Genomic DNA, 26,911 nt, shown 5'->3' on the forward strand with positions numbered 1-26,911 from the left:
TAGCATCAAGTCATCAAGGAATTATTCTTAAAGCAGTGTTCTACCTCAAAACTCTCTGTTCTGCAACTAATGAAAATAATTTTTAGGGGATTTTTATTTCATACAGTTAAAGGCTGGACCAAATGCATCCTACAAACGCTCTTATTACAGGCTGTCTTCAAAGGACATAGGGATCAGTTTTACTTGAATGAATACCATAGGAGGCTCTGTGAACATTCATGATGCTAAACACTGAAGTGATCTTTGTCAGAGGTTACTGCATTGAATAATGACTTTCCCAAATAGAAAAGATATTAGTTGTGTTTAGCCATTTGAACCTTCTTGCAGCATCAATTGACAATAAAATTGAACTTATCAAGTATTCTTATCAGAATTTTTTTAGCTCATTGTACAACATAATATAAAAAATATATATTGGAATGTAATAACAGCAGACTTGTTACAGACTTGGGCACCAGTTGGGATTTACAGATGGAATTTACAGAAGTCTATGGTTAGGCATCTGGGGAAGATCTTTTCCTCCACATATCCTAAGTTATGTAGCCTTTCAGCTAGCCTGTAAGCGTGTAAGTTATTTGAAAAATTTATTTTTTGAAACTGCCTTTACTCAGTAATGTCACTCCAGTTAGCATCTAATTTAGTTCTCTACTGTAGCAGAACTTATTTGGGTCAGAAGATATAGAAGGTAATTTCTCCTGTATTTTTCCAGAAGGAAGGAACATGGTGCTGAAGAATGGTTGATATAGTACAATTTTCATGTCTGTTTATATTAGCATTATCATTTGATGCAATGTTATCATGTGATGATCCCTGAAGTAGTGTCTGTTTTCCTGTTTTCACCTGTAAGAAAAAAAAAATAGACTTACAAAGTTTAAACCACAGGGTAATTTTTTTACAAAATTGACGTAAACAAAACTGTTTTGGAGCAGAGCATTGCAAAGTGGAAAGTAACTTAATGAAATGTTTTGTTAAACTGCTCTCAAATTTTAAGCAAACCTGTCCCTCCACTCCTAAAAAACCTAAAGCCTAAATACCATAGTGTATTGCAAATAGGACAACTATTCCCATTATTCAAGTGTAGAACAGAGTTAAATCTTAGCTTGATATTGCTGACCTTTCCGCATTTTCCTCCATCTGAGGAGTGTGGATTGATATTTTGGACAACTGTTGAAGTAGTAATAATTTGATATCACCTGTATTCTCACAGGTATGTTTGCTATAATCTCCCCTTCCTCAAGATGTCATTCAATTTTTATATTAGGTAAATGTTTCTTTCTTTTTAGTTTCCCACTAAAGTGGGAAAGTTTCCAGTTGATAACAACTCTTACTCCTGGAAACAGGTTTTCATAAACGTTGACGTAGTCTCCTCAGTCTGATGCAATTAAGCCATTAGTAAATAACTATAGCTGCAGTACAACAACTGAATGAATAGTAAAACTTCAAACTTGCCCCTGAAAGTAAAAATTCCAGATAGATAAAGACTTCCAAGCTTTGCACAAAACCCATGGTTTGTATAAACCTCCCTTACTAGCCAAGATATGGAAGAAGAACCTATGTGTTCTCCCTTGGTGGTTGGGTGACCAGACTGAGAAAGGATGCAGGGAAGTAGCCCAATACTCTGACCTTGTCCTGAGATCATTTTATGAGGTAAGGGATCCTTGGGGTTTCTAAGTTTCACTGGGTGCTGCCAGTACTGGAACACCCATTTTGAGACAGGATTAGATTTTGAGACCTGGGATTCAGCTACACTTCAGCTCTCTGTAACTGTCGGTATCTCAGAGTCATCTAAGCTCCATTTTTAGTTAATGGAGAAAAGAGAGAGGCATTTCCATGGTACAGTTCATCTCACCTGGTTTAGCCATCTATTTATGGATGAGATGACTCATTCCTTAGAAATGCTCATTTATCTTAACTTTGGCAATATCCGTGTGACACCTTTCCTAGTTAGTGTTGGAATAAAAAATATTTAATTCATCATGGTTGGAGAGATTGTAAATGTGTAAATGTTACTGTTACTTTCATTCTGCTAAGTCAAGGAGGATTTTACATAAAGATGCTTCCTTTTGTAATTATAAATCATAGCTCTTTTGGCACTGATAACATTTTCTTAAACAATATTTAATTATTGTTCCTGTTGCTTTGTTTGAATTATCCCTCTCAATAAATTCTTCTCAGAATTGTTTTAGTAAATGAGCTCTTTCTGAGTAATAAATGCATTTGAAATGTGTGCATATGTAAGAATTACTAATAAGTACTATATATGTTGTCCACCTGTAATAACATAATCAGATGTTGGGTCCTTAATTTTTGGTTTAGCAATCAGTCTGTTTACTAGACAAAAACTTACACCACAAGAGTGGTGTAATAGCATGGGCTTCAAAAGAAACTCATGATAGTTTTCTAAACTGCAATTTGTTATTTTTTTCTGTGATAGCATGAGACTTTCCATCTTGGTATGTTCTTACTTCATAATCTAGGCCAAATTCACTAATGTAAAGCAGATTTACTGTGTATTCTAAGTAGTTTTTAAAAGTTTCTTTTTTATTTCTCTAAGTATTTTTTGTCTAAACCCATACTTTAAACCTTGTGAAATTTTATTTTTCAGAAGATCCAGATATATTTTATATTTTGCATTCCATGTTCTAGTTACACTGAACACATAATAATATAGAGCACCTTTACTTATCTGCCTCTATATTCCCTCCAAGATAGTGTTCAGTATTTCAGCACTCCTAGTTACTTCACTGCTTGCACCAACTTTCAGTAGTCCTATTACATACACTTACTTTAATAAGCAAGCATTTATAAGTTCTTGCTTAATTACTTCTGCTTCTGACATTGGTTTACAAATTATTAAATAATCTATTCTCAATACGGCCCCTATTTACTTTCGTAATACTTGGTGTGAAAATTTCTGTTGTATAATATTACAACCTCCAGACCCTTTGCTTTTGTTCTGCTATCTCTAAGAGTCAAGTTTGATAAACTTGTAGAAGAATGTTTGTCCCATTTACTTGGAAGCCATCACAACCACATTGTGTTCAGTTTTATAGGTGATATCTTGCATTGAAGGAACCAGAAGTATATCTTGTGTATGTTTTCTTCTTCAATTTTGTTCATCAGCAGTCCTGAAATCTCCATGTGAACTGCTGTTGTTTCTTGTAGCATATATAATTAACTTTTAATCCTTGCCTACTGTCTTTGGCATCCTTTCTGGCTTTGCAATGCATTCTGCATTTTTGCCTGTAAGGAATGTACTATGGCCTTTCCCTCTCTGCTTTACTACTGAATAGTGTGTTTCCTTATCTTAGCATCCGGTCTTATTGCAGAGAATTTGTTTCTTTGGATTGCTCAAAGTCCCGCTGAACCTATTGTCCAGGTCCTTAACATGCTTGTAGATTAAGTGGAACTTGATCTGTTCATACTTTGTCATAGTGCAGATGCCTGCTTCTTTTTCCTAGCTAAATTTTTATTTCTTTGTAATATGCTGGCATCTTCGAATACCTGACAGAAGGTGATCTTGATAAGATGCATTGATTTTATCTTTTTCTTGCAGAGAAATCGCCTTCTAACTTGAACTGTTTGTAAGTAACCTTAAAAACCCCTAAAAACACAACCAACCTTATCGCAAGAACCCTAAATTCCTACTAATTCTTTTAACCTGCAACTATCAGGTTTAACATCAGAGTTCAGGATTACTTTTAGCTTTTGTGACCAAAAAACATGAGAAGGAAATTTTTCTAATTTAGAGAATTTGGGGGGGAAATTAGGGCATTTTATATATGACTTTGTAAAGGTTTATGTGTAAATACGTGTCATCTGTGTGGTAGTCATGCATATGTAGGTTTTATGTGAAGTCATATTTACCACATTGATGTTCCAGACAGAAAGGAGTAAAATTAGAATTTTTTAACTGAAAGGTGTATTATATATATGCAAAAATAAAAAAATACAATATTGTATTTTTGTTTTATTATTGTTAGTAATATTATTATCAATCTAGTCCAAAACACTCAGTGTGAAACGCTCAGGCATTTCTTGCAGGCAGCACTTACATTGATTGCATTTGCTTCCAGGATAGATCTTTATGCTAGGTTCCTACTTCAATGAAAAAACTCATCTTTTTCTTGAAAGCCTGTACTGATAGGTTTCCCAAGTAAGAAAAAAATAGTATCTCAGGGTTCCTTGTTTGTTTCCTCTCACCCTGAAAACCACACACAATATGTGAGTTTTAAAAAATATCCAATCTTTTTTTGAACAGAAGAGGAAATCCAACACATCTCTGATTTTATTTCTTCTTTATGCAATAAGACATTTTTCTGTAAATGGGGCTCTTTCCTAATATCTAAAATAACATTTTGGTGATTGCTTTTGGTTTATTTATGCTTTATCTTTTGTTTCATGTTGTCTCTCTGCTCAAAATAAGGTTCTGCTTCCTCTTTCATTTTTGTAATGCCAAATGATGTGTATATCAATGAAAGTACACCTCAACTTTCTTCTATATCTAAGGGCAATGCCAATTATCAGTATATCTCTTTTCCAGATAGAGTATTTCTTGAAAGTAAGTTTCACTCAGTGCTTCTAAGCCTCTAAATGTGAGTAATGTGTTTGTTTCATTGGAATGAAAATAGGGATAATTACGTTTGCTTGTAATGCATCTTACATGGTGAGATCTCTCTATCTTTACTAATCCCAGAAATTGTAATCTGTGCTTTGCAATTACTCACAATTTACGTTTTGTCCATGTAATGAGGAAATATTTTTACTTATAATTCATGCATTTGTTTTGTACACATATAATTATGTCTCTGTACTGAAACTCCTACAGTACAACATTTAAAAGTACACAGTATAAATCTCAGCAGCAGGAAATTTTAGTAAAATATCTGACTGTGTAATCCATCTGGTTTGACCAGTTCTCGTTCATTAGGAGTCTCTTATGATCAACATCTGGTAGGATTAGACTGTCCTGAACAAGGATTTAGCTTGCAGTACTTACACACAGCTTTAGTGTACTAAAAGGTCATCAGAAATATCTGTTAAAAGCAAAGTAGTATGATTAAACTAAAAATTATTATATTTATTTTGTAGCTGGCAGAGTTAGAATTAAATGAGTGAACTGTGCCTTTAAACATATAATCTGAAACCTAGTTTGAACTGCTGATCAGTGGAGACCCCTAAATCCAAACTATCGGCATTAGGTTGACAATTCATCAGGAATATCTCCTTTCTTTACTGTATTCATGGGGAAAAGGGATAAAATTGGCTTGATAAGAATGAAATATTGTGGTCAAAGGGATGCTAGCTATTTACTATTGGTGAGTAGGTGCTTGCACTAATAATCCCACTGAAGTTAGTATTATCTGGTCAGCTAAAAGAAAATATGTGTGCAACTTTTGTATCCCTGTGAGGTAGGGGATCATTTATATATTGTAGGGAGACAATCATCATACAGAGATCATATGGGAAGTAAAAAACACACCAACAGCTGAAATTCAGTGCCAGGGCTCTGAGAGGACCAAAAGCCCCTTCTGGCCCTCCCCACTACACAGGACCCCGTTTCAGCTCAGCCCGGAGCCATCAGTCCCTGCCCCAGCCATGCTGTGAGAGTGCTGCTCTCTCTCTCTTTCTCTGTCACAGCCGTGCCTGGAGTGGACCCTGTTGGTTTGGACCCATTTCCTGGCTTGTCCTCAGGCCTGTCTTGTCAGTGCAGACCTGCCCAGCAATCAGAAGGCTGTGCCTGACCATGGTTATTCTCACTATACCTGATCCTCATGGGTGGACTTCCCAGATTTACACTGGACCTGCCTTATTGCTGTGAACTTGCCTGGAGGTGTAGCCTCATGGCTGGAGGTGTAGCCTCATGGCTGAAAATGGCAGTTTTCTCCAAGCCTGTCCTGCTCCCCTTGCTGGGGTGCTGGCTGGTGAGGTCCCTGGTCCAGAGGCTGTGCTATTGCACTCGCATCCCTCTTCCCTAGGGAGCAGCTGGCCCATGCTGCTCCTCAACCTGTGCTTCCTTTCCTTAAACCTACATCTTCCTCAAACAACCACAAGAGTGTTGTAATTCGGTCTTGACTTGACTTTTTTTTTTTTTTTTCAGGCCATTTAGTCATTTTATCTACTCTCTCAGTTTGCTAGAGATTAAAGAAATTAATTTCTTCCTTGGCAGTACAAGTTCTTGGATCCTCAAACCCCCTGTATTTCTTCCTTCACAGGTGCAGGGTCAGGGACTTTGTTGTTTGCCTCTCAAACATCAGTGAATTTGATACAACAGCTATGAGGTAGGCAAGAATTGTTGCCATCCGCTTCACAGAAAAGAAGATACAGCCAGTGCTGGTAGCGAACTTTAAAATCTTATTTCAGTCCTATGAGCTGTATCTGTATCATAGAGTAGCTCTGACAGAGTGAGGGGGTGAAAGGCAGTTCTCTTGCTTCCCATCTTCTTTTGTGTCTCAAGCACAAGGGCCAACCTTTTCTTCCGGTAACTGCATCCCTTACACATGATAAAAACTTCATGTTTTGGAGTTTGCTCCTGGGTAAACATACTTGCACCCCAGTAATTTTTGAAGCTGACCACACATAGATCTATTAAATAGGAAGTATGGTAAAATACTGATTTCATCTAGCTTTGTATGCAGAGCGATGTAAAAACACTCTTGTTGTGCTGTGAGCAAAAGACTAGAATCTGTAAGCAGTAATTTGTAAAAACTTCCAGGTTTATTGATGATCAGGTCTGGTAATTCCTGGTTTGGGAAGATGAAATGTTGGTGTCTTTAAAGGGAGTAAATTTTATATGGGTAGGCAGAGAGCTACAATCTTCCTTAAATTGTTAACAAGGGACTAGAACCTCATGGAATTATGCTACTTCTGTATTATAAATCAGCACAAGATTTACTTCGGAACTGCAGATCCCCACCAGAGCTTAATGCTGTTTTGTTACAACTTTCTACGGCAGTTTACTCCAGTTGAAATTATCTTAGTCTACGCAATCAAAAAGCAGAAGTATACTAGTTTACAATTTTCTTTACTCAGAGTTAGTGGAATTAAACAATGACTGCTGAGCTCTAAAACTGCTTGTACCACTGGCGACAGGCTTTCAAGGACCACAAGCACCTGCTAAAACAAAACATGCAGCATTTTGTGTTATGAGTTTCACAAATTGAATCCAAAATTGCAACATTTTCTACAGGAATTTGCAGCTCTAGAACTGGAGATGAGGCTTTGCAGAGTCTGATGTTAGATCCAAAGCCAAACCAGAAGATTGTGTAATTAAATTAATTTGAAAAATGTGAAGAATTTCTGTAGAAAGAAACCCATGTTTCAATTCTGTGAGATATTTAGAATACTTAGAAAGAAAACATTCAGTCTGAAGATAGTGAAAATAAAGTATGGAAATAGGAAACAAAGACTGGAAAATGCAGTGAAAATACACCCAGACCAGGCACAAGATGAGATGCATCAGACTAGTGGTCATAGCATTGAAAGGGGAAAAAAACTATTGTCTTCCAGAAAAATGATCTAAACCTTGTTAATTCTTATAAAGCTCCTAATATCTTGTTGTGATAATGGGAAAGGAACACCTTTCTTTTGGCAAAATCTCCACAACAGATGCATCTGAAAAGCATCCAGTATGTGATTGTGGCAGCTTCCAACTTCTTTGGCACTAAATCTAATAAGGTGTGTCTTTTGGGAGGTTAATCAGTAGTTCAATAGAAAGTCTAAGAGCTCTGAAAGTGGCAGAGCATTAGGCTGCTAGGAGATGGGTCAAGGGTTTTTCAAATAAATTTCTCAGTGGCTGAATTTAAATAAGTGTTTCTCACAAAAATAATCCTATTGTTGCTCAGAAAAAAAAATCATATGTAATTGAATATCTCAGTTGCAGAGTTCATGAACAAGTTCTGAAGGGAAGGATTCACAGCAAATCAGTAGACAATTCGAAGTGTAATTTTCATAACCAATTGGTCAGCCTTGTGACCTCCACAGAAGCATTTCTATAAGTGTTAGTCTATTTTAAGAATATTTAATGTGTGGTTTTTATAATTTTTCTCATGTTAGTAATGGTCTAATTTGACTAAAGAGTATTTGGTGAATCAACTGTTTTCTACATAGATCAGCTAAGTAATGTTAATCTAGTCTCTCTGAGATTAAAAGAATGACTAGAAATGGCTTCAGAAAAAAACAAAAACAAAATATCAGAAAACCAAACCTGCAGCTATAATGAATTCTTATTTTACAGAAGTAAGTAAGACATTATTTGGTAGAACCATACTACAAGTTATTTGCCTTTGGAAAGTAGAGTTCTGTTAGCGAAGGAAAATTTTACTGTTTTCTAAGTAATGTATAATAGTTTTAATGAACTTTCATACTAGACAGAAGAATTTTGGACTTTAGCTAAACTATGATCAAGAGAGGTTTATATTCTTTTGTTATCACTGATTGTTTCAGAAAAGCAATTTTTTTTTTTTTTATCGAGAAAGACCTTTGTCATTAACCAACCAATTAATGGCGTTGCTAGAGTTAAATTATCATTCATTTTACTAGTATACTAGCAGAAAAAGGAGTCATTACTGCTCTTTTTTCTGTCAGTGAATGTGTTTTTGTAGAACGTTCTTAAAAAAGGATCATAATATCACAAAAGGATGAGGATATAACTCAAATCTTGGTGGACTGACCATTCTGACTGTTATTTCTGTAAAATAAGAGAATTTTAATAAAAATAAATTACCTATTTGTCCACTTATTGTAATTATTGTAAAAGATTATAATGTAAAAATATGTCCTTAGTGATTTTAAAGCATGACTAAAAGGGATAAGATGAAGCAGAGGCCATGAAAGAAGTAATTAAGCCAGCCAGTATGATAATGACCTTCAGGAAATTCTTCACTGGCCAACCAAGAAATCTGGAAAAAACGACTTAAGGGGAACAGCAAATAAGTGGAATGTTTTTTGAGGATTACTTAATGTAATTACTACATTGCAGAAACCAGATTATGCTGCTTTGTCTTGAAGAAGTCTGCAAAAGTGCAAAGATAGTTTTAATGTTCCTCTTTTTTTTCCAAAACCTGTTCTGCTATCTAAACCTGTTAAGCAGTACATCGAAAAAAATATTCATTGCATAGTGAACATAAAAGCATAAATTACACCTAAATAACCCACTAACGTGCATAGATTGGGAGGATGCTCACAAACATATATTAAAGAAAGGCTGAAGGGTTATTGAAGAGATGAGTTTCTCTTGAAAGCTGTGAGCAGAATTGCCTGTGACCTTTCATATCTCATTGCATCCCCTTGCTTTCACTGTATACTTGGGACTGAGTGGGATAGACTTTTAGTAGAGGAAATTTAGCAATAGCTGTGTCTTATTTTTGTCTTCTCATTATATAAACCTTATGGTTATTTCAATTCAATTGAAGAAGTTCATACTCCTGAAGGACAGATACCACTTTCTCTTTACTTGATCATGTCACTGTATATCAAACATTTTCAGATTGTTTTGAATGGACTGTGTTTCTCTCTCAAAGGAGGTCAAGGAAAAAGAGAATTAAGAGGGAGATTTAAAATACATAATTCCAGCAACCTGTACAGAGGGTCACTGGAAAGCATCTGTGAATGATATATAGACTTCTAAATTTTCCTGGTTAATATCACATACATTTCTCTTCTATGTATTGTATTTTCTGGGTTTGCATTTGAGCTACCTGTTTTACACAGTGATTTGCTTCTCTTATTTCTTTCATAACAAACAAATGAAAATGACAATCAGTACAATTAATGTGATCATAATTTAATTATATTAAAATCAGGGTGCCATGCTCTTCATTTCAGTCTGTAACCACATTATAACCAGGTAAAATTATTTTTGCTCATCTATTAGGAAACTCTGTTTTTGCAGTCATGTGGCTGGAGGAAAACCAGCAGTGATGAGGACAGAAAACATTTCTATGGAAAAAATAACCCTAAATCTGTAAACCAGATTGCTTTGTATGTTGTCTGGCTTCTTCGTGCTTTTAGGCAGCTCAAAGAGGACAGACTCTTGTCACTGTAAAAAAACAAGAGAGAAAATCTGTTGCGTGTGTCACCTTTAAGGAAACCGTGCCACGCACTGCTGCATGCAGAAAGACCCGCACTAATAAAGGAGGAGGGCACAGAGTTCATTAAGATTTACCAATCCCCAACTGACGTAAGATAAGCTCTGCTGATTCATGCTAGGACCAGCTGACAGTGGTTTCAAATCAGTATTCAGCACTGAGAATATGTAAGAGATTCCTTGATGAGTCTCAAACACCAATTTGGCTACACGAGAGCTTTTGATTCTTAACAGCACTGGAAATACACAAGAATTGTCCATCCCCATGATGCAAAGTGGGACCCCACTCTGAACTTTTCATCACACATAGTAGAGCTCTTTATGTAGTACACCTGTTGATAGTAGATTATGGTCCTAAAAGAATCGTGTCTTGATCAGATTTTAGGCAAAATGGAAAAAAATACGTGGGTGCATATATCATCATTAAGATCATCGCTTGTCGTTACAGTGACAAATATAGTCCATCTGCTTCCCCCTCACTGAGTCTCAGTTCACTAATTTGCCTTTTTCTCAACTTCTGACAGGTGAGGAATGATCTGACTGGCGTCCTGTATGGTGAAGACATTGAAATTTCAGATACTGAGAGTTTCTCCAATGATCCCTGCACAAGTGTAAAGAAGCTTAAGGTATGTGTTGCTGTTTGAACAATAAAGAGAAAGTGGGGATTATGTCATGGCATTTGATTTAATTCTTTTTTCCTATGAAGGAGGCTATTAAAACAAAATTTGCGTAAGAATGATATATTGCTACATTCCATTGCATGATAAAGTCATCAAATGGCACTTTGAGGGCCTAGTCCTGCTTAAGTCAGTGAATGTCTATACATATAGTAAATATTTTTTATGGTTCCTGATAGGTACACTAAGTAAAGGAAGCTGTTGTGGGCTTAATGTTTTTGTACCTAAAGCACCAGTCTTAGCAATATACGTGTGAAAGCTCTTGAGGTTTGAACCAGAACACTTTTAAGGTAAATTACCATGTAGCAAAAGCATTGAGCATCTTTCCATTAGCTTCATTACACATTTTAGATTGAATTCTTTGGTTATATCATCTGCATTATTTTATATGAATCATAAGATGAAAAAGGAAAAATAAATTAGCAGAAAAATTTACCATCCTTCTCTTATTATAATGATTTATTAGGTTCCAAGCATCTCATAAAATTAAAACTATATTTTATCATTATCATGCAGTCCAACCAATAAACCAGACATAGGAGATAGGAATCTTAAACTGCATATGAACACGAAAAAATGATTGAACAGCAAGAGAAAGTACTTTTAAACAGTGAAGATCAAACTGTTGCTGGCATAAAATACGTATAACTCACAATCAAAGCCAGAATCCTGCAAATATTTGAACATGTGTAAAACAAGTTAAAAAACTCCTAATAAACTGAATGGTATTGAAAAACTAAACTTAAAGCAAGGATATCGACCTGTCTAAGACTAGACCACTACTGAAGCTAACTGGAAAAGGTCTGAAGCATGATAAATGAAGTGTGCATTATTATTCCCACAGTCTAGAGATATAAGCCTGAATGTTTAAAATATAAGTAGGTAAAGATTATGTTTATAGTAAGACATTTGTGTCTGTCCAGTCTTGGCCAGTTTGCATTTCCTGTCTGGGATTGAAAAGACTCCAGTAGGTGTTCTCAGTAAAGTCCACATTTTTGACAAGGTATTTAACCCCTGGAATCAGAAAGCTAACAATTGTGAAGGCAGAGCTATTTAAACCAATGGATAGTGTAATAACAAGAAAAAAATACATGTAAACATGTATATTTAGGCTAAAGGTAAGAAGAAGCAACGAGAATCTTGCATTCCTGTATGTCAACAACATGCTGTTTGTCTTATAGGGAAGACCAGAAGACTCTAACAAACAATATATTAAAGTTATCTCTTGATTTCTTCTTCAAAACAAATTACAACAACAATAAATAAACAGTTATCTAGACAATCACTTATTCTTGACAGGAATCTAGGGTTACTTGTCCTTAGGTACGAAATGTCAGGGCCAATTTAGCTATCCAATTCTAAAGATGTTAATTCCTTTCTTCAAGATGTAAACCTAATATAGGTAAACTGGTATCTGCTTACTCTACTATATAGACATAAAATACCTTTTATTTTCTTAAACAGAGTTTAAATTTATGAAATGAATGATTATGCAATACAAAAGAAACATTTGGTAGGATTTGCAGAAGTATATGTTTTATATATGTCCTAGCAACATCTTAGTTTTTACTGTGTTAACTCAAGCCTCTTTCAATCACAGTTGGAAAGTAAATTTAGGTTTAAGAATATCTTTAAAAATCATTTTTGTGTTCAAAGAAAGGGATGTTGGAAAGTATGTGTTTGTACATCAATTTATACGTTTAAAAATTCTAAGCATGCACAGGCAAATTGTATGAGAAATAACACTTTTACTTACAACTTTCTTGCATCATGCAAACAGGACAAAAAAATTGCAATATATGAATTCCAATTCAGTGAAACATTTTCCATCTAATTTCCCAAATACAGTAGGTGTTTTGGATACTGACCGAACATGAAGTCTCATTCTAACAGTCAATTAATTAAATTTTAAAATTTTGGGCCATGAACAGGTTTGGATGCAGCCTAAATCTTAGTAAGTGACATGCACACTAACACAGACACCAGCAAGTTTTACCAGTGTCATATGATGCTGGGAGCTGACATGCTCTAGCTCCCCTTCACCATCAGTGATTCCATAGCTAAGGTCAGAGGCTCATCTATAGCTCTTTAGGTGGACATCCAGGCATTTAGAAGGCAGAACATGTGAATACCTCTATTGCAAAAGTTACCCAGCTTTGAGCAGATTTATTGATAACATCTTGACTGTCAGATACATGGTAGAGAATAAGACAGAGTATCTAAGCTGTTCAATTTAGATATTTCATAAAGAGTCTGCCAAGACATTGACTTTTTCTGGCAGATGAGATATGATAGCAATCCTTCTCTGGAAAGCTGTGTAATACTACATTGTAGTGTTATTCATTAGAAATGAGACAGATTAAAATCTGATCACAGAAGGGAAGCTCTGCAGGCTGAAAAAAAAAATAGCAGCCTATTCCAGCATAATGTGCATCACTCAAAAACTCTGAAAAGGCCAAAGAGTGTCTCATATCTGAGGCTGTTAGAAATGGCAGTGGAGGAGACAAGTTGTTTTTCATTCCTCAGTGGAGCATCTTAGATGTCTTGATCCTCGCTGTCTTCAGGGTTTATACTGCTCAGCTGCCAGTAGTACCAAAGACACTTTATGTTTAGTGGGTGAAAAATATCCTCACCTATATGAAGGAAAGAAGGCAGCAAGAGAATCATTCATTTTTGAGGCTGTACTATAGTCTTCACTTATAAAACATGGTTTTATGGAGAGTCCGCCACAACTGTGGATAAATGAAATGTAACTGTTCTTCATTTTTTTGTTTGAACTTTAGTCCATATGGGAACATATGTATTGCTTACTGAGGGGCAAAGCTTAAATGCTGATATTGCTACTCTCATCTCTGAGAAGAGTAAATATGACAGCTCACCATCTGGCAAATGGTCTAAACATTGGTCTTTTTATATAAGTGCAGTTTTGGGAGTTGCCTTCCCCCTGGGATGTTTTTAATCATCTCATAGATCACCTGCCTAGTTCCATGAATTAAAAACTCTTCTGACAAATATGCTGTACTTCCATGTAAGCAATTTACAACTCTGTGAGAAAGAAAGAGTTCTTGATGCCTGCTGGGATCCAGTGGGTGACTTCTTTGATCCCTACAAGAGAGTTGCACTGTGTTAACTTGCATCAGTCCCATGAGGGGGACTGATATGGGGGGATGTATTTGCCAGGAAATCATACTGGCTGTTAGTCAGTTAACAGTGTGATTGAAGGTGGGAAAAAATATGCCCCACTAAGCATCTGATGTATCTTTTTCCACAAGTCTATAATGTAGATGTGTACCCTGACCTCCAAGGGTGAACCTCAGGATGAACCTGGCTCCGATAATCTTCAGTGCAGAGTTCGCTATCCATCCAGATGAAATATCTGGAAGAGATTTGAGCTATTTGCACTTGTGTGAATTTGAAACTTCAGTGTCTTCAGTGCAGGACAGCCAACAGACCCAAGCCTGGCATCGAATGGATCTAGGCTTATTTATCATCTTGAATGCCATTTGTCAGGAACGAATTTGGGAAAAATGTGGAGGGGTATGAAAAAGCAGAGTTGGAAAGAAAGAGGCTTACTGAGGAGTGCATCATTGTATAGAGGAAGAATATTATGCATGGAAGAGGAAAAGCTATTGTATAGACTTTCCTAAATTAGTTCCTTCTACGTGTGTTCTAACATACAATCTGTTGGTTACATGATTGTATACTAAATTTTCCACTCTTTTTAACTGCAAGCCATAAACCCTCAGACTGCATCTCACAGCATTGTATCAATATCTGAGTGGTTATAAACAAGGAATCTTTTATGATTTCCCACACATGGCTAAACAACTAGAACTACCTATTATGTTCTTCATGATACAACTTCATGAAGCTGGACAAAGAAAAAGATTTTCAGCCATATATCCACTGCCAGCTTGAACCCTGTCATCCCATACTCTCCACTTAACCCAGCAACATCCCTGTCTCATTCTGGATCTTCATCACAGTCTGAAGTTCCTTGCTTACTCGATGCTATGTTCTGCTTCTCTGATTTCTCATCTCCCTCTGAGTACCTTTGGTACAAATGTATTGTTGTTCCATTTTCTTCTGGGTTTACTTCCTGAGATTGTATTTTTCCTAAGAGTAGTTATTTGTCAAGCTTCCTGTTTGCCATACTCTTGAAAAGTCCAAATTCTCCCTCCCAAGCTCCTTATTCAATAATGGTCTCAAAGCTTATTGCTACCTCCCCAGCTGTTTGCTACATCTTTGCCAAAAAATGTAAGTGCTCATTACCCAAATTCCCTACTGATCCTATCTATCCTTCCCGTGTGCCCTTTTTTCTCTCACTGGATCTTACCTCCAGTCACTTTATTTACTGACTCTCAGCATTGTTTTCTCAGATCCATGTCTGGACAGTACTGAGTATACATGGATTGTGATTTTCCCCACCCCACAAAGGGTTAATACCTGGATAACTGTGAGGAAGAACTGGGGATTCATATTTCTGTCGGAGAAACCACCTTTTTCTTGGCATATTGCACATAAACAGACTTGGAAAAGAATGTTATTAAGGTTATAACTTTTCAGTCTTTAGAAAAAATCAGAATTCAACTTTCTTTTGCCATAGTCTTCAATGGCATAATACTTGAAATGGAGGATTTATGACTTATTCTTTAATAAGTGCTAATAGAACATTTCTTTTGATCTTCTTCAGTCAGTTTGTGATCGGATACCATCCAAATCTTTTAGTGGACACGGGCATGCTAATGTCTTCCTTACTATACCAAGTGCTTTAAAAACAGTAATTTATGTGTTAACATGGAAACTCATTAATTTAGGCAAAAGAAAATTTGGATATTGCATCTTGGCTCGATCATACACTACCAGGATGCCAGAACATCAGGGATCCTCAAGTTCTACAGCCATAGCTACTCTTTGCTCTTGATTTGTGAAACTTTCTAGTTGAGCATCAGGAATTCTCGAGAACTTGGTTCAATTGCGGTTCTCACATTCTGCAGATTTCCTGCTCTGTCATTGAAAGCTCAGCCCATGCTGGAATTGGGGATTTCTGCCTGACAGAAAATTCAGCTTCCCTGAAATCCTTAGTCAGATATTAAGATGGTCAGATATTCAGAACTGAGATCTACTGACAGCTGGATAAATCAGCAAATACACCCATTTGCTTGGGTGCCTGAACATGCAGAGCATGTTTGAAAATACGATTGACTGCCAATATTCAAATAGATGTTCTGCTGTGCCTTGTGAGGAAAACATTTTCAAGATGAGTTTCTTTTGTGTTTGCGTGCCTTTAGACTAAAGGAGTTGTAGAGCCTTATGCTCTGTGTGGCTGAATGTGGAAGATTGGGGTCTGAGTGCTATTTCCAAACTTACTGCACAATGACATTAGTATAACACAATCCTTGCAGACAGAAACGTTATTGAAATGGGATATTTCTGAGGAAAAAGAAAAAAAGGATGCACTATACAGTTCTTGTAGTGCTTTACAGTAAAAGTATAGTCACTGTGGGAAATATACTTTGGTTTATGTAATAATCAGGCGGAAGTAATGTTCTAAGGCGTGGAATCACACACTACAGACACTACACCTTCAGTCTGAAGGTTGTCGCACAGACAGCAGGCAGCATTGCTGCACGTGCACTATAGGCTTATTCTCTACACCCTGACTACAGTCCCTGGAGCTCATAAACTGAGGCCACACATCATCTGGTTTTTGTTTTGTTTTTTTTAAATTGCTTCCCCTCATGTTCTAAAATGAAAAGGAGTTTATTCTCTTTTAAGTTTAATAATTAGGTGCTGTGTCATTTCTTTTTTAACCAAACTTTGCTACCCTTTTCTCAAATATTAAGTCTGCATTTTTATGTTCAGAGAGGTCAAGTGATTCAGAGTAGGAATTCCAAGAGTGACCAAAATTATTTTTAAAATGTGAAAAATAGAAATAATGGATGAGGTTGGGTTTTTTTGCTGCATAATTCATATATCTATCTATAGTCTTTACAAAAACTGTATTACTATTGCTGTAATTTGTTTAATTTGTTTGCTTATTTTCATGTGTCCAAGTCAGATTTGTTTAAAAAAGAATCTACTTCACTTCAATAAGATTTGCATTACTTAATCAGTCTGTGGCTAAATATAAAAATAAAGAGCAGCAGGCTTACTGAAAATACACAGGTTCAGAATGAGCAAAGCATATTATGTACTTTCCCACTTTAACCACGCTAAGAGTGATACTAATTTCATGCATTTAATTGCAGAAGCATCCTAGTATCTTTCTGCAATGTCCAGCATAATATTTTCTACTCAACAGGAAATAAACATCGAAATTATCTAAACTGAAAATCTTTGATAAATTGATTTAATTAAAACTGAAATGTTTTTCGCCACTGAAATTCACACTGGATCATCTGTTTCTTTTTTCCTTGGAGAGGGAAAGAGCTATTAGTAATTCTAGCCAAATGTTTTGTAAAAGAAATGAAAAATTATATTTGCTCAACCTTTTGCTGAGAATCCAGCTTTTGTGTGAAAAAAAAAAGGAAATTTTAAGTCATAAAAAGCTATCTGTTCTGTGTTTTATAGATGTTAACAGCAATTTTTCACATGAGAAAAAAGCTAGCTCAGTTCCTGAAGAAATATTTTCCTGTATATGCTCCTGAATTTAGGAATATTTTCTTAATATGTTTCTAAGTATGAAAATAAAGTGATCTCTTTTGACTTCAGTCATAGATTCTTAAAGTGTGATGATTTTTTTTTTATTGTGTGGAGGTGGGAAGGAAGAGGAGAGGACAGATTGACAATGTGTTATAGTGATTGTAGAGAAGAGACATTGTATGAGTAAAACCTTTAAAAATTACTAAAGTGGGCATAATATCGAGGCATTTTATCTCACTTACAAATCTCCATTCTCTCAACTTTACAGCATTAGTTCATGTAAGCAGTGGAAAGCATATATTTTCAGCTGGTTTTAATATGCATAATTTTAAATGAAATTTTGCAAGGGATCAAAAGAATATTTGATATTTAGTGTTAATGAATGGTAATATTTGACAAAATAAACATTACAGTTTTATTCTCATTAGTGCTATTGCTTAATCATTTTCTTCAAACACCTCAGCTGCTGTCTCTTGCAATATTTCAGGTTTTTGAACTTAACGGAAAATGGAATAGTTCTGAATTAATTTTGCTGTCTGCAGCTGTAATCTGTGCTAACTCTCTACACAATTTGAATGGCCAACTGAAGTAGTTTCTGGAAAGGCTGTCACTGTATTTAACTGAAACATAGCTTATTCAATCTGCAGGGTAATGACGTTCGGATAATCCTTGGCCAGTTTGATGAGGAAATGGCTGTGAAAGTTTTCTGCTGTGTAAGTAAATATATTTAATCACATATCAGAATAAAGAATGAGTTACATTTGAACAAAAAATACATTTGAGCATAAACATTTCTTCATGGGGTTCAGCTCTGTCAAGGTTTATAGCCTCAAGAGAAGTTACACATGCTTAGCTCCATTTCTGTTTCAATGAAATACTTTGTACTTGACTTCAGTGGAATTTAGGTGTGGGCTGCATGGTTAGCTGCTTCTTACTGCTTTCCTGCAGTGGAATTAAATGTCAAATCGAGCTTGAACCTTTCTCTTCATGTCAGATACAAGGAAACACTTGTATATGTAGCAACAGATACAGAGAACTGCAAGATTTGAATCTTGTCTAAGAGTTGTGTTCTGATGGTAATGTCTGCATGTCTGCAGTTTTATATGTTTTGCTTTGAAAGAATAAGAAAGTCAAGCAGTTCCTATACATGCTAACTAAGCAACTCTAATTATTTCTGCTATTCAAAATGTTACTAAATGTACAGTTGTCATTCACTTCTGTATGTTTTGCATGCTTTACATGAGAGCAATAATTAGTTTGTGAAAAAAAGGTTTTTAAATTAAATTGCAAGTGCAAGGTCCTGCACCTGGATTGGGGCAATCCCAAGCACAGATACAGGCTGTGCAGAAAGTGGATTGAGTGTAGTCCTGAGGAGAATGACTTGGGGGTGTTAGTTGATGAGAAACTCAAGATGACTCAACAATGTGCGTTGGCAGCCCAGAAAGCCAACTGCAATCTGGGCTGCACCAAAAGAAGCATGGCCAGCAGATCAAGGGAGATGACTGTGCCCCTCTACTCCAGTCTCGTGAGACCTCCCCTGGAGTACTGTGTCCAGCTCTGGAGCCCCCAACGTAAGAAGGTCATGGACTTGTTGGAGTGAGTCCAGAGGAAGGCCACAAAGACAATCAGAGGACTGGAGCTTTGTGCACAGATCTTTTTGTTCCAGCATTTAAATTCAATTGACAGAGATAATCTCCCATTTTTACAGTCCTGGAAGAAAGAATGGTCCTCTTATGGCCCAGTTCTTCCTCAGGTCTCCTGCAGTTAGGCTGCGTTTCCTCAGCTGAGGGGTCCCAGTCAAGACTGTCTTCCAACACAATGTTCAACAAGAGATTGGCCTCACCTTATGCCACTTCAGTTGCCGCCTTCTATAATCCTTTTCCAAGTCCATGTCCATGTGAGGCCACTGAAGAAATCCTAGAAGTCCTCAGACAGGCAGGGTGTCCTCTTGCCTGCATCACTCTAGTCTGAAGGATTTCAGGTGGGGGATGTCTCCTTCACACAAATACCCACTGCAGCAATGGTTTGGTACTAGCATGGGAAGTGTGCGTAACACGGAACAGTTTAAAGCGTGATGGCTGCTTCTAAAGTACATTAGTGTCAAAAATAATAAGGTGGATTTTTCTGAAGCCTGGAGAAATCTGAGAGATCATGTATTTAGGTTTGTATAAATGTATTTATATGAGAGTTTCAGCAGGAGACTCAGTGCAGGAGAGGGCAGTTCAAAGTAGGTCATTTATATATTAATGCACTACAATATGTCAGTAAGCTTGTTATTAGTCATAAAATATATTGTTGACTCATGCACTCCTACAGCTATGTGTCTAAGAGCACAATAATTTAGATATGTCAAGTTTTTTAACCCCTTTCCTCAGGTGTATCTTCAGAAAGGTTTCACTTGTTATATTTTGCAGGGTGGCTGATACCAGCCAGAGAAAGGCTTTAAGTTTGTTTAATGAAAGTGCTAGTGTATACTAACACTAGTGCACTAGTTCAAGATTATTATTTTTTTCCTGGCTGTGGTTATAACTAGAATATTATTTGCTAATGATTTATGTAGGAGGGAAAATCTTTAAAGTCTGCCTCAGTTTTCTGTGTGGATTCAACAATCCTATGCTGTGAGGTTTCCTCAAGATATCTATTGGAGTTTATATAGAATCACAGAATCATTTGGGTTGGAAAAGAACTTTAAGATCACTGAGTCCAACTGTTAACCTAACACACCTAACACTACCAAGTCCCACTAAACTATGTCCCTAAGTGCCACTTTTACATGTCTTTTAAGTACCTCAAGGGATGGTGACTCTAGCACTTCCCTAGGCAGCCCATTTCAAGGTTTGACAACCCTTTCAGTGGAGAAATTTTCCTAATATCCATCCTAAACCTTCCCTGGAACAATTTAAGGCCATTTCCTCTTGTCCTATCACTTGTGACTTGGAAGAAGAGACTTATCCCCACCTCACTAAAATCTCCTTTTAGGTAGTTGTAGAGAGCCATAAGTTCTCCCCTGAACTTCCTTTTCTCTAGGCTTCCCTCAGCCGCTCCTCACAGGACTTGTTCTCTAGACCTTTCACCAGCTTCATTACTCTTCTTTGAGCATGATATGCTCATTTTCATTTGCCTGGCTATTTTACTTCCCCTTCCCCTCCAAACACACACAGAGAAAAGATGCAGAGCACATAACTCAAAGATAAATGGACTAAAAGATAGTCTAATTCAGTGGCAAACTTTAAAACCATCACAGGACTAATTCAAGCCATAGTGAATGTTAGCAGGTGTTTCCTGCAATGATTTGAATAAGCTTAGCTATTCATTTAACACTACTGTCAAAAACAGCAATTTTAATTCTATGGGAAATCTTAGCTTTCTAATGTTGTTTTCACCTCAGTGGGACAAATGTGATGTTTTTCATGGAACAGAAATTAGGCTATTTTGCTCAAAACTGAACACTTCAGCAATCAAAATGGTCAACTGTGTTGGATAGATATCATCTTTTTTTTGAAATTGGATTAGCATGCATTAGCATTAGCATCTTCCCAATGAAAACTTCAGTTTTGCAGAAAATTTTATTTTGAAAATAGTGTTAGTGAAATTTTTTCCAACAGATTTTCTTTAAGCCATAGACATTATGCAATGTAGCATTATGAGCTACATTGAGCTACATTATGAGCTACATATGAGCCTCAAGACTGAGGCTGATACAATTATCTGTCTGAAGACAATTAAAGAAGATTACTATTACACATAGGTCACTGCATGAGCTTTAGGTGGCTCTTTTAGTAAACATTTAATAATAACTAAAACCAGGCTTAATCAGTATATTTGATACAAAAGGACTGAACTCTGTTCTCCTTGAGCTGACAGAGTTTTACTGCCGAGTTTCTGTTTTGGCACTATTGATTTTTAATGTGAAACAGATGGAGGTTCATTGCAATTCAAAAGTCTGCAGGCATTCTTGAAGAGGTGGGCTATAGAATGTGTCCATGCTGTCATGATGGAAACATGATGGAAACATGATGGAAATTCACTGGGGGTAAGGATTTGTAGGCCCATTTACACAAACTGCCAGTAATTGTTTTCTATGCATAGAAAGATCTATTACAGAAATTTATTTGTTGTGGATAAGCATGTCTTCATGGATCCAAACAAGAATGAAAAGTTAAAAAAAAAAATAATTCAGTCTTACAGGGGCAAAAAATGTCCAGGACAGTTTCCTGTGTGCTTGAGAGCAGCTCAGGGCTTTGTGGCCTAGATAGGGCATGAGGGAAAGATTAGGGAAGACACAAGACTAGTTTATGCTGTTCTGATGGTACAAAGCACTTGTAAACCTTCTTTGCTGTGCTCTTGTCTGCCAACAAACCTTCCCCTTAGAAATTGAAACCTGTAAGAAGTGGTCTGTGTGCATTCAAACAGTTCAAGAAAGTTCCATGTATTTCATAGAAATTATTCTTTTGAGCATCAAAATCATCTCCTTTTAGTAGAATCAATAGGGAGGACATGGAGGCAGAAAGCATGATTTTGAAACAAGTCTTCTGTAATCCAAACACTGAAATGACTGAACACTAACAACTATGCTGTCATTAGAAAGGTGTCTGCGTGGTCAGCTTTGGAGGAACTGATTTTGTTCCTCCTTCTTTTGCCTGCCCAAATTACCCTTCAAGCCCTACTGTTCCACCAGGTCTCAAATGAAGAGTAGCCAGCTCTTTGAATGTTTGGAGTTTATTTTCTAAAGCAAAATTTAGATGTGTAACCAAATACTTGCAGTAATATGAAAGTTTCAGTACAGCCTTTGAAATGATCCCTTATTTCCAGGATGGAATTTCTGGCTGTTTTGAAACTTTTAATTGTCAAGCCATATCCCAGGACATTTCCCAGATTATGCAGGAAACAAGCTCAAGTGCAAACAGAAAAATTCCAACAGCTCCAATTTCAGAATATTAATAGCCAATAATTTCTTGAAACGCGTGATTTGAGACTTTAATAGAGAGAGAGCAGGAAAGGCTACTGACCATTGTCCTTCTCTAAAAGTGCAAGTTTGTGTTAATTTGTGTCTTCAGCAATTTGAAAACTGTCAAATAAAATACACTGGACTACTGAAAGGTCTTGAATGACCTCATTGTGTAACGGAAACTCTTTTTGACATCAGAAAGTATTGCAGAAGAGGATTGCTGTTTTCCTTGCAGGTGGATGCAGTGTGGCAGGAGTGACGATGGGCAGGAAGGCAAAAGGGTAGAACTAATGAGCGAAAGACAATTTATGTGGATTGTGGAATAAGTAAGATATGAGATGCAAGACAGTGGTTTTCAGACAGGAATGCTTTCAAGTGATATTGTATACAAATGCATGAAATTTGATTTTGGCTCAACAAAAGCTCCTGCAACCAAGGGCTGAACAAATCTGCTTTATGCGCAATACATTTATGAACTGAGTTGGCATTGTTATAATAGCCTTCACAGATTTAAAGCCCAATTTTCATTTGGGTATTAACGTATTTAGGAGGCTGTCATATTCCACATTTTTTGCTATTCATCTTTATTTATCTGATAGGCTTGGGATACTTTTCAGAACAGTTATATTCTGAATGACTAATATGTCCTGCTTGCATTCTCATGATTTCCTCCTTCTGTAACATTTTCTGTGAAGATGTAGCATTTTTTCAGTAAGGAGCACTAAGGGTGCTCCATGTGTTTCTTAAAACTGGACTTTTTATCTTACATGTTATATCTCCAGTACTGATTATATTATGAGCCGAAGAAGCATGAAACCTGCTGTTTCGAAATGGAGTCTGACTGAAATGTCAAAAGAAAAATATCTTGTTACAAGACAGTGAGAGAAATATCTGAGATAAAATTTGCTAATTTTATCCTAGAACACTCTTCACAGTGGAGTAGAATGTCTACTCTGAATAGATCAGTTTTTAGGCACAACAGCATATGTGCCTGACCAATAAAGTATTTCTGTTTCCTGTTATATGTATCTGCTGTGTATTGAAAGGAGATAACTATCATCTCTCAGTATCTTGGAGTGGGCTGTATTCAGTATTCAAACAATATAGAATTTCACCTGAAGAAATTTCTTTCTGGAAAAAAAAAATCACTGAAATTTGCTTGTTTTATCAGTTTACTGTTGATTTATGCTCCTCAGAAGAAACTGCTTGCTTGATGTCCCTGTGGTCTCCATTTTAGCCCAGTCACATAATTCATATTTGCAACATTGTGATTTGATGGTGCCTAGGATCCAAGTTTTCTTGTTTAACCTTATGCTATTTTATATGGTATTTAGGATAATATTAGAATGATGATAATTTAGTTTAAACATGGTAGCATGGTGATCCTACTGTTCGTTTAATAGTTCTGTTATGGATAATTTTTTGTGCAAATGCTGTGCCTTCTGCCATTATTACTCTTTCACTCCCTCCGTTTTAGAATCCAGTATTTAATGTTTCTCTTTTTGAATAAATGGTCTACTGAAAGCAAAAGTGGTTGCAGTAAATTCTCATCTGGTGACCTGAATTTTAAAGATGGGAATCTTCAAGAAAAGAGTCTTCATTATTAGCAAGTAATTATTGTAAACTGTTCCAAATACTTGTGTATCCTTCAATTATGCCATAATTTCATTAATAGTGGAAAAAAAAACATGAACAGAAAACAATTACTTTTATGTTTAATACATCTATTACAATGGTGCTTAGCTTTCCTTTTCTATTTCTTTTTCTTTTTAGGCTTATGATGAAGAAATGTATGGCAGCAAATATCAGTGGATTATTCCAGGGTGGTATGAAAACCTTTGGTGGGAATCCTGGATTAATTCCTCGCAGTGTCTCAGCAAAAATCTTCTTGCAGCCATGGAAGGTTATATTGGAGTGGATTTTGAGCCTCTCAGCTCAAAAATGATAAAGACCATATCAGGAAGGGTTAGTATTTTTCCTCTAACTATTTTATTATACAATCAGTTGTCTCACCGCTGTCTTGACATAGCAAAGCAGTGAGGAAGGAGTTGAAGCTAAAGGGTTCTTCTACAAAGAGAGCTGACAGTCATCATAGTTAGCCTCATCTTTCCACTGGTTTGAAATTTTTAAATATGTAGAAACCAATTCCAATGCTCTACAGGGTAAGGAAGCAGTAAAGTCCCTTGCCTCAAATCTGTCTTCTTCCCCCTATTTGAACATTATAGATAAATGTACAGTAAAGCTTGAATTATAGTCTGCAGTATCATGTGCCGTGTCATGTCAAGGTAAATAGCTGAGCAGAAAAATGGAAAACTTTTATATTTAAACCTAGTCCAATTTCATTGGTGGTTTTTGCCTCTCGGAACTAGGGAGCGGGGCCTTATTTTAAATATGTAAATACATGGTATTTCCATAAAGTATGTAACATTTTTATCACAGAACAAATTCATGCAAACTCTGGCCAATGAATAAACATGCCTGCTTTCCCTGCTTTTCATCTTCTTTTCATCTGTCTTTCATGCCTGCTGAGTGAGCACAAAAGGCAACTTTACAAAAAGGCGACTCATCATAAGATAGCACACCATAAAGAGCATAGTAAACTTGTAAAACATAGGCAAATTGCCACTCAGATAATTCCATACTAAGCAAATAGTTGCTCAAATAAAGGTTATTTGATTTGCATTATCCCATAAAGTGTAATCAGACCACTTAATTGGAGGGATACAGGCTTATTCTCTGTTCTGGTATTATGGCTCACCAATATGCTGGTAGTTTTGGTTGAACTATAGCCTTTTGTACAGAAGTAATATAATGCAAGTTGTCCATGCATAGAAGTGGAACAACTGCTTTTCAGTCTCTCTGTCTTGGAATTTTAATTTCTTCCCTAATTTTTGTTTTGGTGGCCTTTTCTGTATTAGTCATGCATGTCTCTAAATTGGAGGCTGCAGTTCAAGGTGTAGCTTTGGACGCAACTCCGTAAAATGTTAAGTATTGAAGTAAAACTAAAGCGTTTCTCCTCTGCAGACTCCACAGCAATATGAAAAGGAATACAATGCTAAGCGCGGTGATGGCCAATCCAGCAAATTTCATGGTTATGCCTATGATGGAATATGGGTGATTGCCAAGACCCTGCAGCGGGCAATGAAGTATCTGAATGCCACCAACAAGCACCAAAAAATTGAAGATTTTAACTATACAAATCACAAACTTGGCAAGATTTTTCTGGATGCCATGAACGAAACCAACTTCTTTGGAGTAACAGTAAGTCTTAAACAGATACTTGTGGGGTGGGAGGAGGCTTGGGATTTTATGTCAGTAGCTGAAGTAAGCATTAAATTTTAAATGCTCTTGAAAAAGAAACACAGTTGTGTATTTCTTAGATCTTCAGAGCTTCCCCAATTGTACTTTATCTTAAAAATTAATGTTGTTGTCTTGAGACTCTTGCTCATTACCTGTCTTCTGATGCCAACTGTACCGTTCCTCAGTTATCGGATTTTTAAGCATGAATGTCATCTGAATTAACAATTCAGAGGGGTCTCAAGGGAACCACGAGTGGTGCAAGCTGCAGTGACCTTTTAAGTGACTGCTTCAGCAGTTGAGGAGTAGCTGGCATGTCATCTGAAAATACCTATTTCCCTGCATCCTTTATTTTTGGTAATAGGTAATAGTACTCTAATGACTCCAACTCCAGTGCCATACGTCCTAGATATTCTTACATCATACTTCAGTTGTCATTTAGATTTATTTATAATTTGTATTTTTTTACAGTCAAGTACAAAGCATGTTGACTATGACTTAAGAAGAACTGGTCACATATAGTAATAACCTCATTATGTTTTCAATTGCACCATTGCAAAGTCATAGTAAATTTTCCTTTATTGACAGTGCTTCTAGGTTTTAGCAGAGTAAAATGGGCAATAGGAGTGTGACCCTAAAACTTCTTAATTACTGAATTGTGTTTGAGGCACAGTCAGTCAGAAGTTAGTGGCGCCTATGTGTTCAGAAGTCTGTAGTGTAGTGCTGTACTCCTTCACCAAGAGAGAGGAGCAGACTCCATTTCAGGGAGAATGGCCTTCACAGTTTCGAATAGCAGCAAACAAGGAACCTACTTGATCAAGCTTGACTAATCAGTGTAGTTGCACTGCAACAGGGCTCAATAAGGAAACCAGAGTTTAGAAGAAATGTGTATTTCAGCCGTGCACAGAGGCACCTCTTTGCAGCAAGAGCATGCAGAAAGTTAGCAATCATTTCTGCCACTCTGCAGTAGCTTGTCAGATTCTGTCCCCATGTTAATTTAAATTTTCTTGGGTATCAGTTAACCTCAAAACACGTTGGAATAGCAGAACTAAGGTTGCCATACATGTCACAAATTGGTTCAAGGAGGAAATGCCTACATATAGACATCAACAATGAGTGCAGGCTCAACTTTTTGGTGTCCTTGTTTATTGCTGAAGAAGCTTATGTTTCGTTTCATAGTACAATTGAAACTAATTTAGGATTTAGTGGAAAACAATTATGCAGCTAGACAATACTAGAATCTAGTTGCCTGTACAA

The 26,911-nt window shown here is 36.5% G+C and overlaps 1 protein-coding gene across 1 annotated transcript in view; it reads left to right on the forward strand.

Moving 5' to 3' along the window:
- GABBR2 (gamma-aminobutyric acid (GABA) B receptor, 2) overlaps positions 1 to 26,911 on the forward strand; it is a 474,269-nt gene that overhangs the window by 203,679 nt on the left and 243,679 nt on the right. Inside the window, exons 4-7 of the mRNA XM_014938669.1 lie at positions 10,612 to 10,713; positions 18,057 to 18,122; positions 24,131 to 24,322; positions 25,382 to 25,618. Of these exons, the coding sequence (XP_014794155.1) occupies positions 10,612 to 10,713; positions 18,057 to 18,122; positions 24,131 to 24,322; positions 25,382 to 25,618 (597 nt within the window). The remainder of the gene's footprint in view (positions 1 to 10,611; positions 10,714 to 18,056; positions 18,123 to 24,130; positions 24,323 to 25,381; positions 25,619 to 26,911) is intronic.

The sequence above is a fragment of the Calidris pugnax genome, unplaced genomic scaffold (assembly GCF_001431845.1).
Source record: "Calidris pugnax isolate Ruff unplaced genomic scaffold, ASM143184v1 scaffold13, whole genome shotgun sequence".
In the NCBI taxonomy this organism is placed as follows: domain Eukaryota; kingdom Metazoa; phylum Chordata; class Aves; order Charadriiformes; family Scolopacidae; genus Calidris; species Calidris pugnax.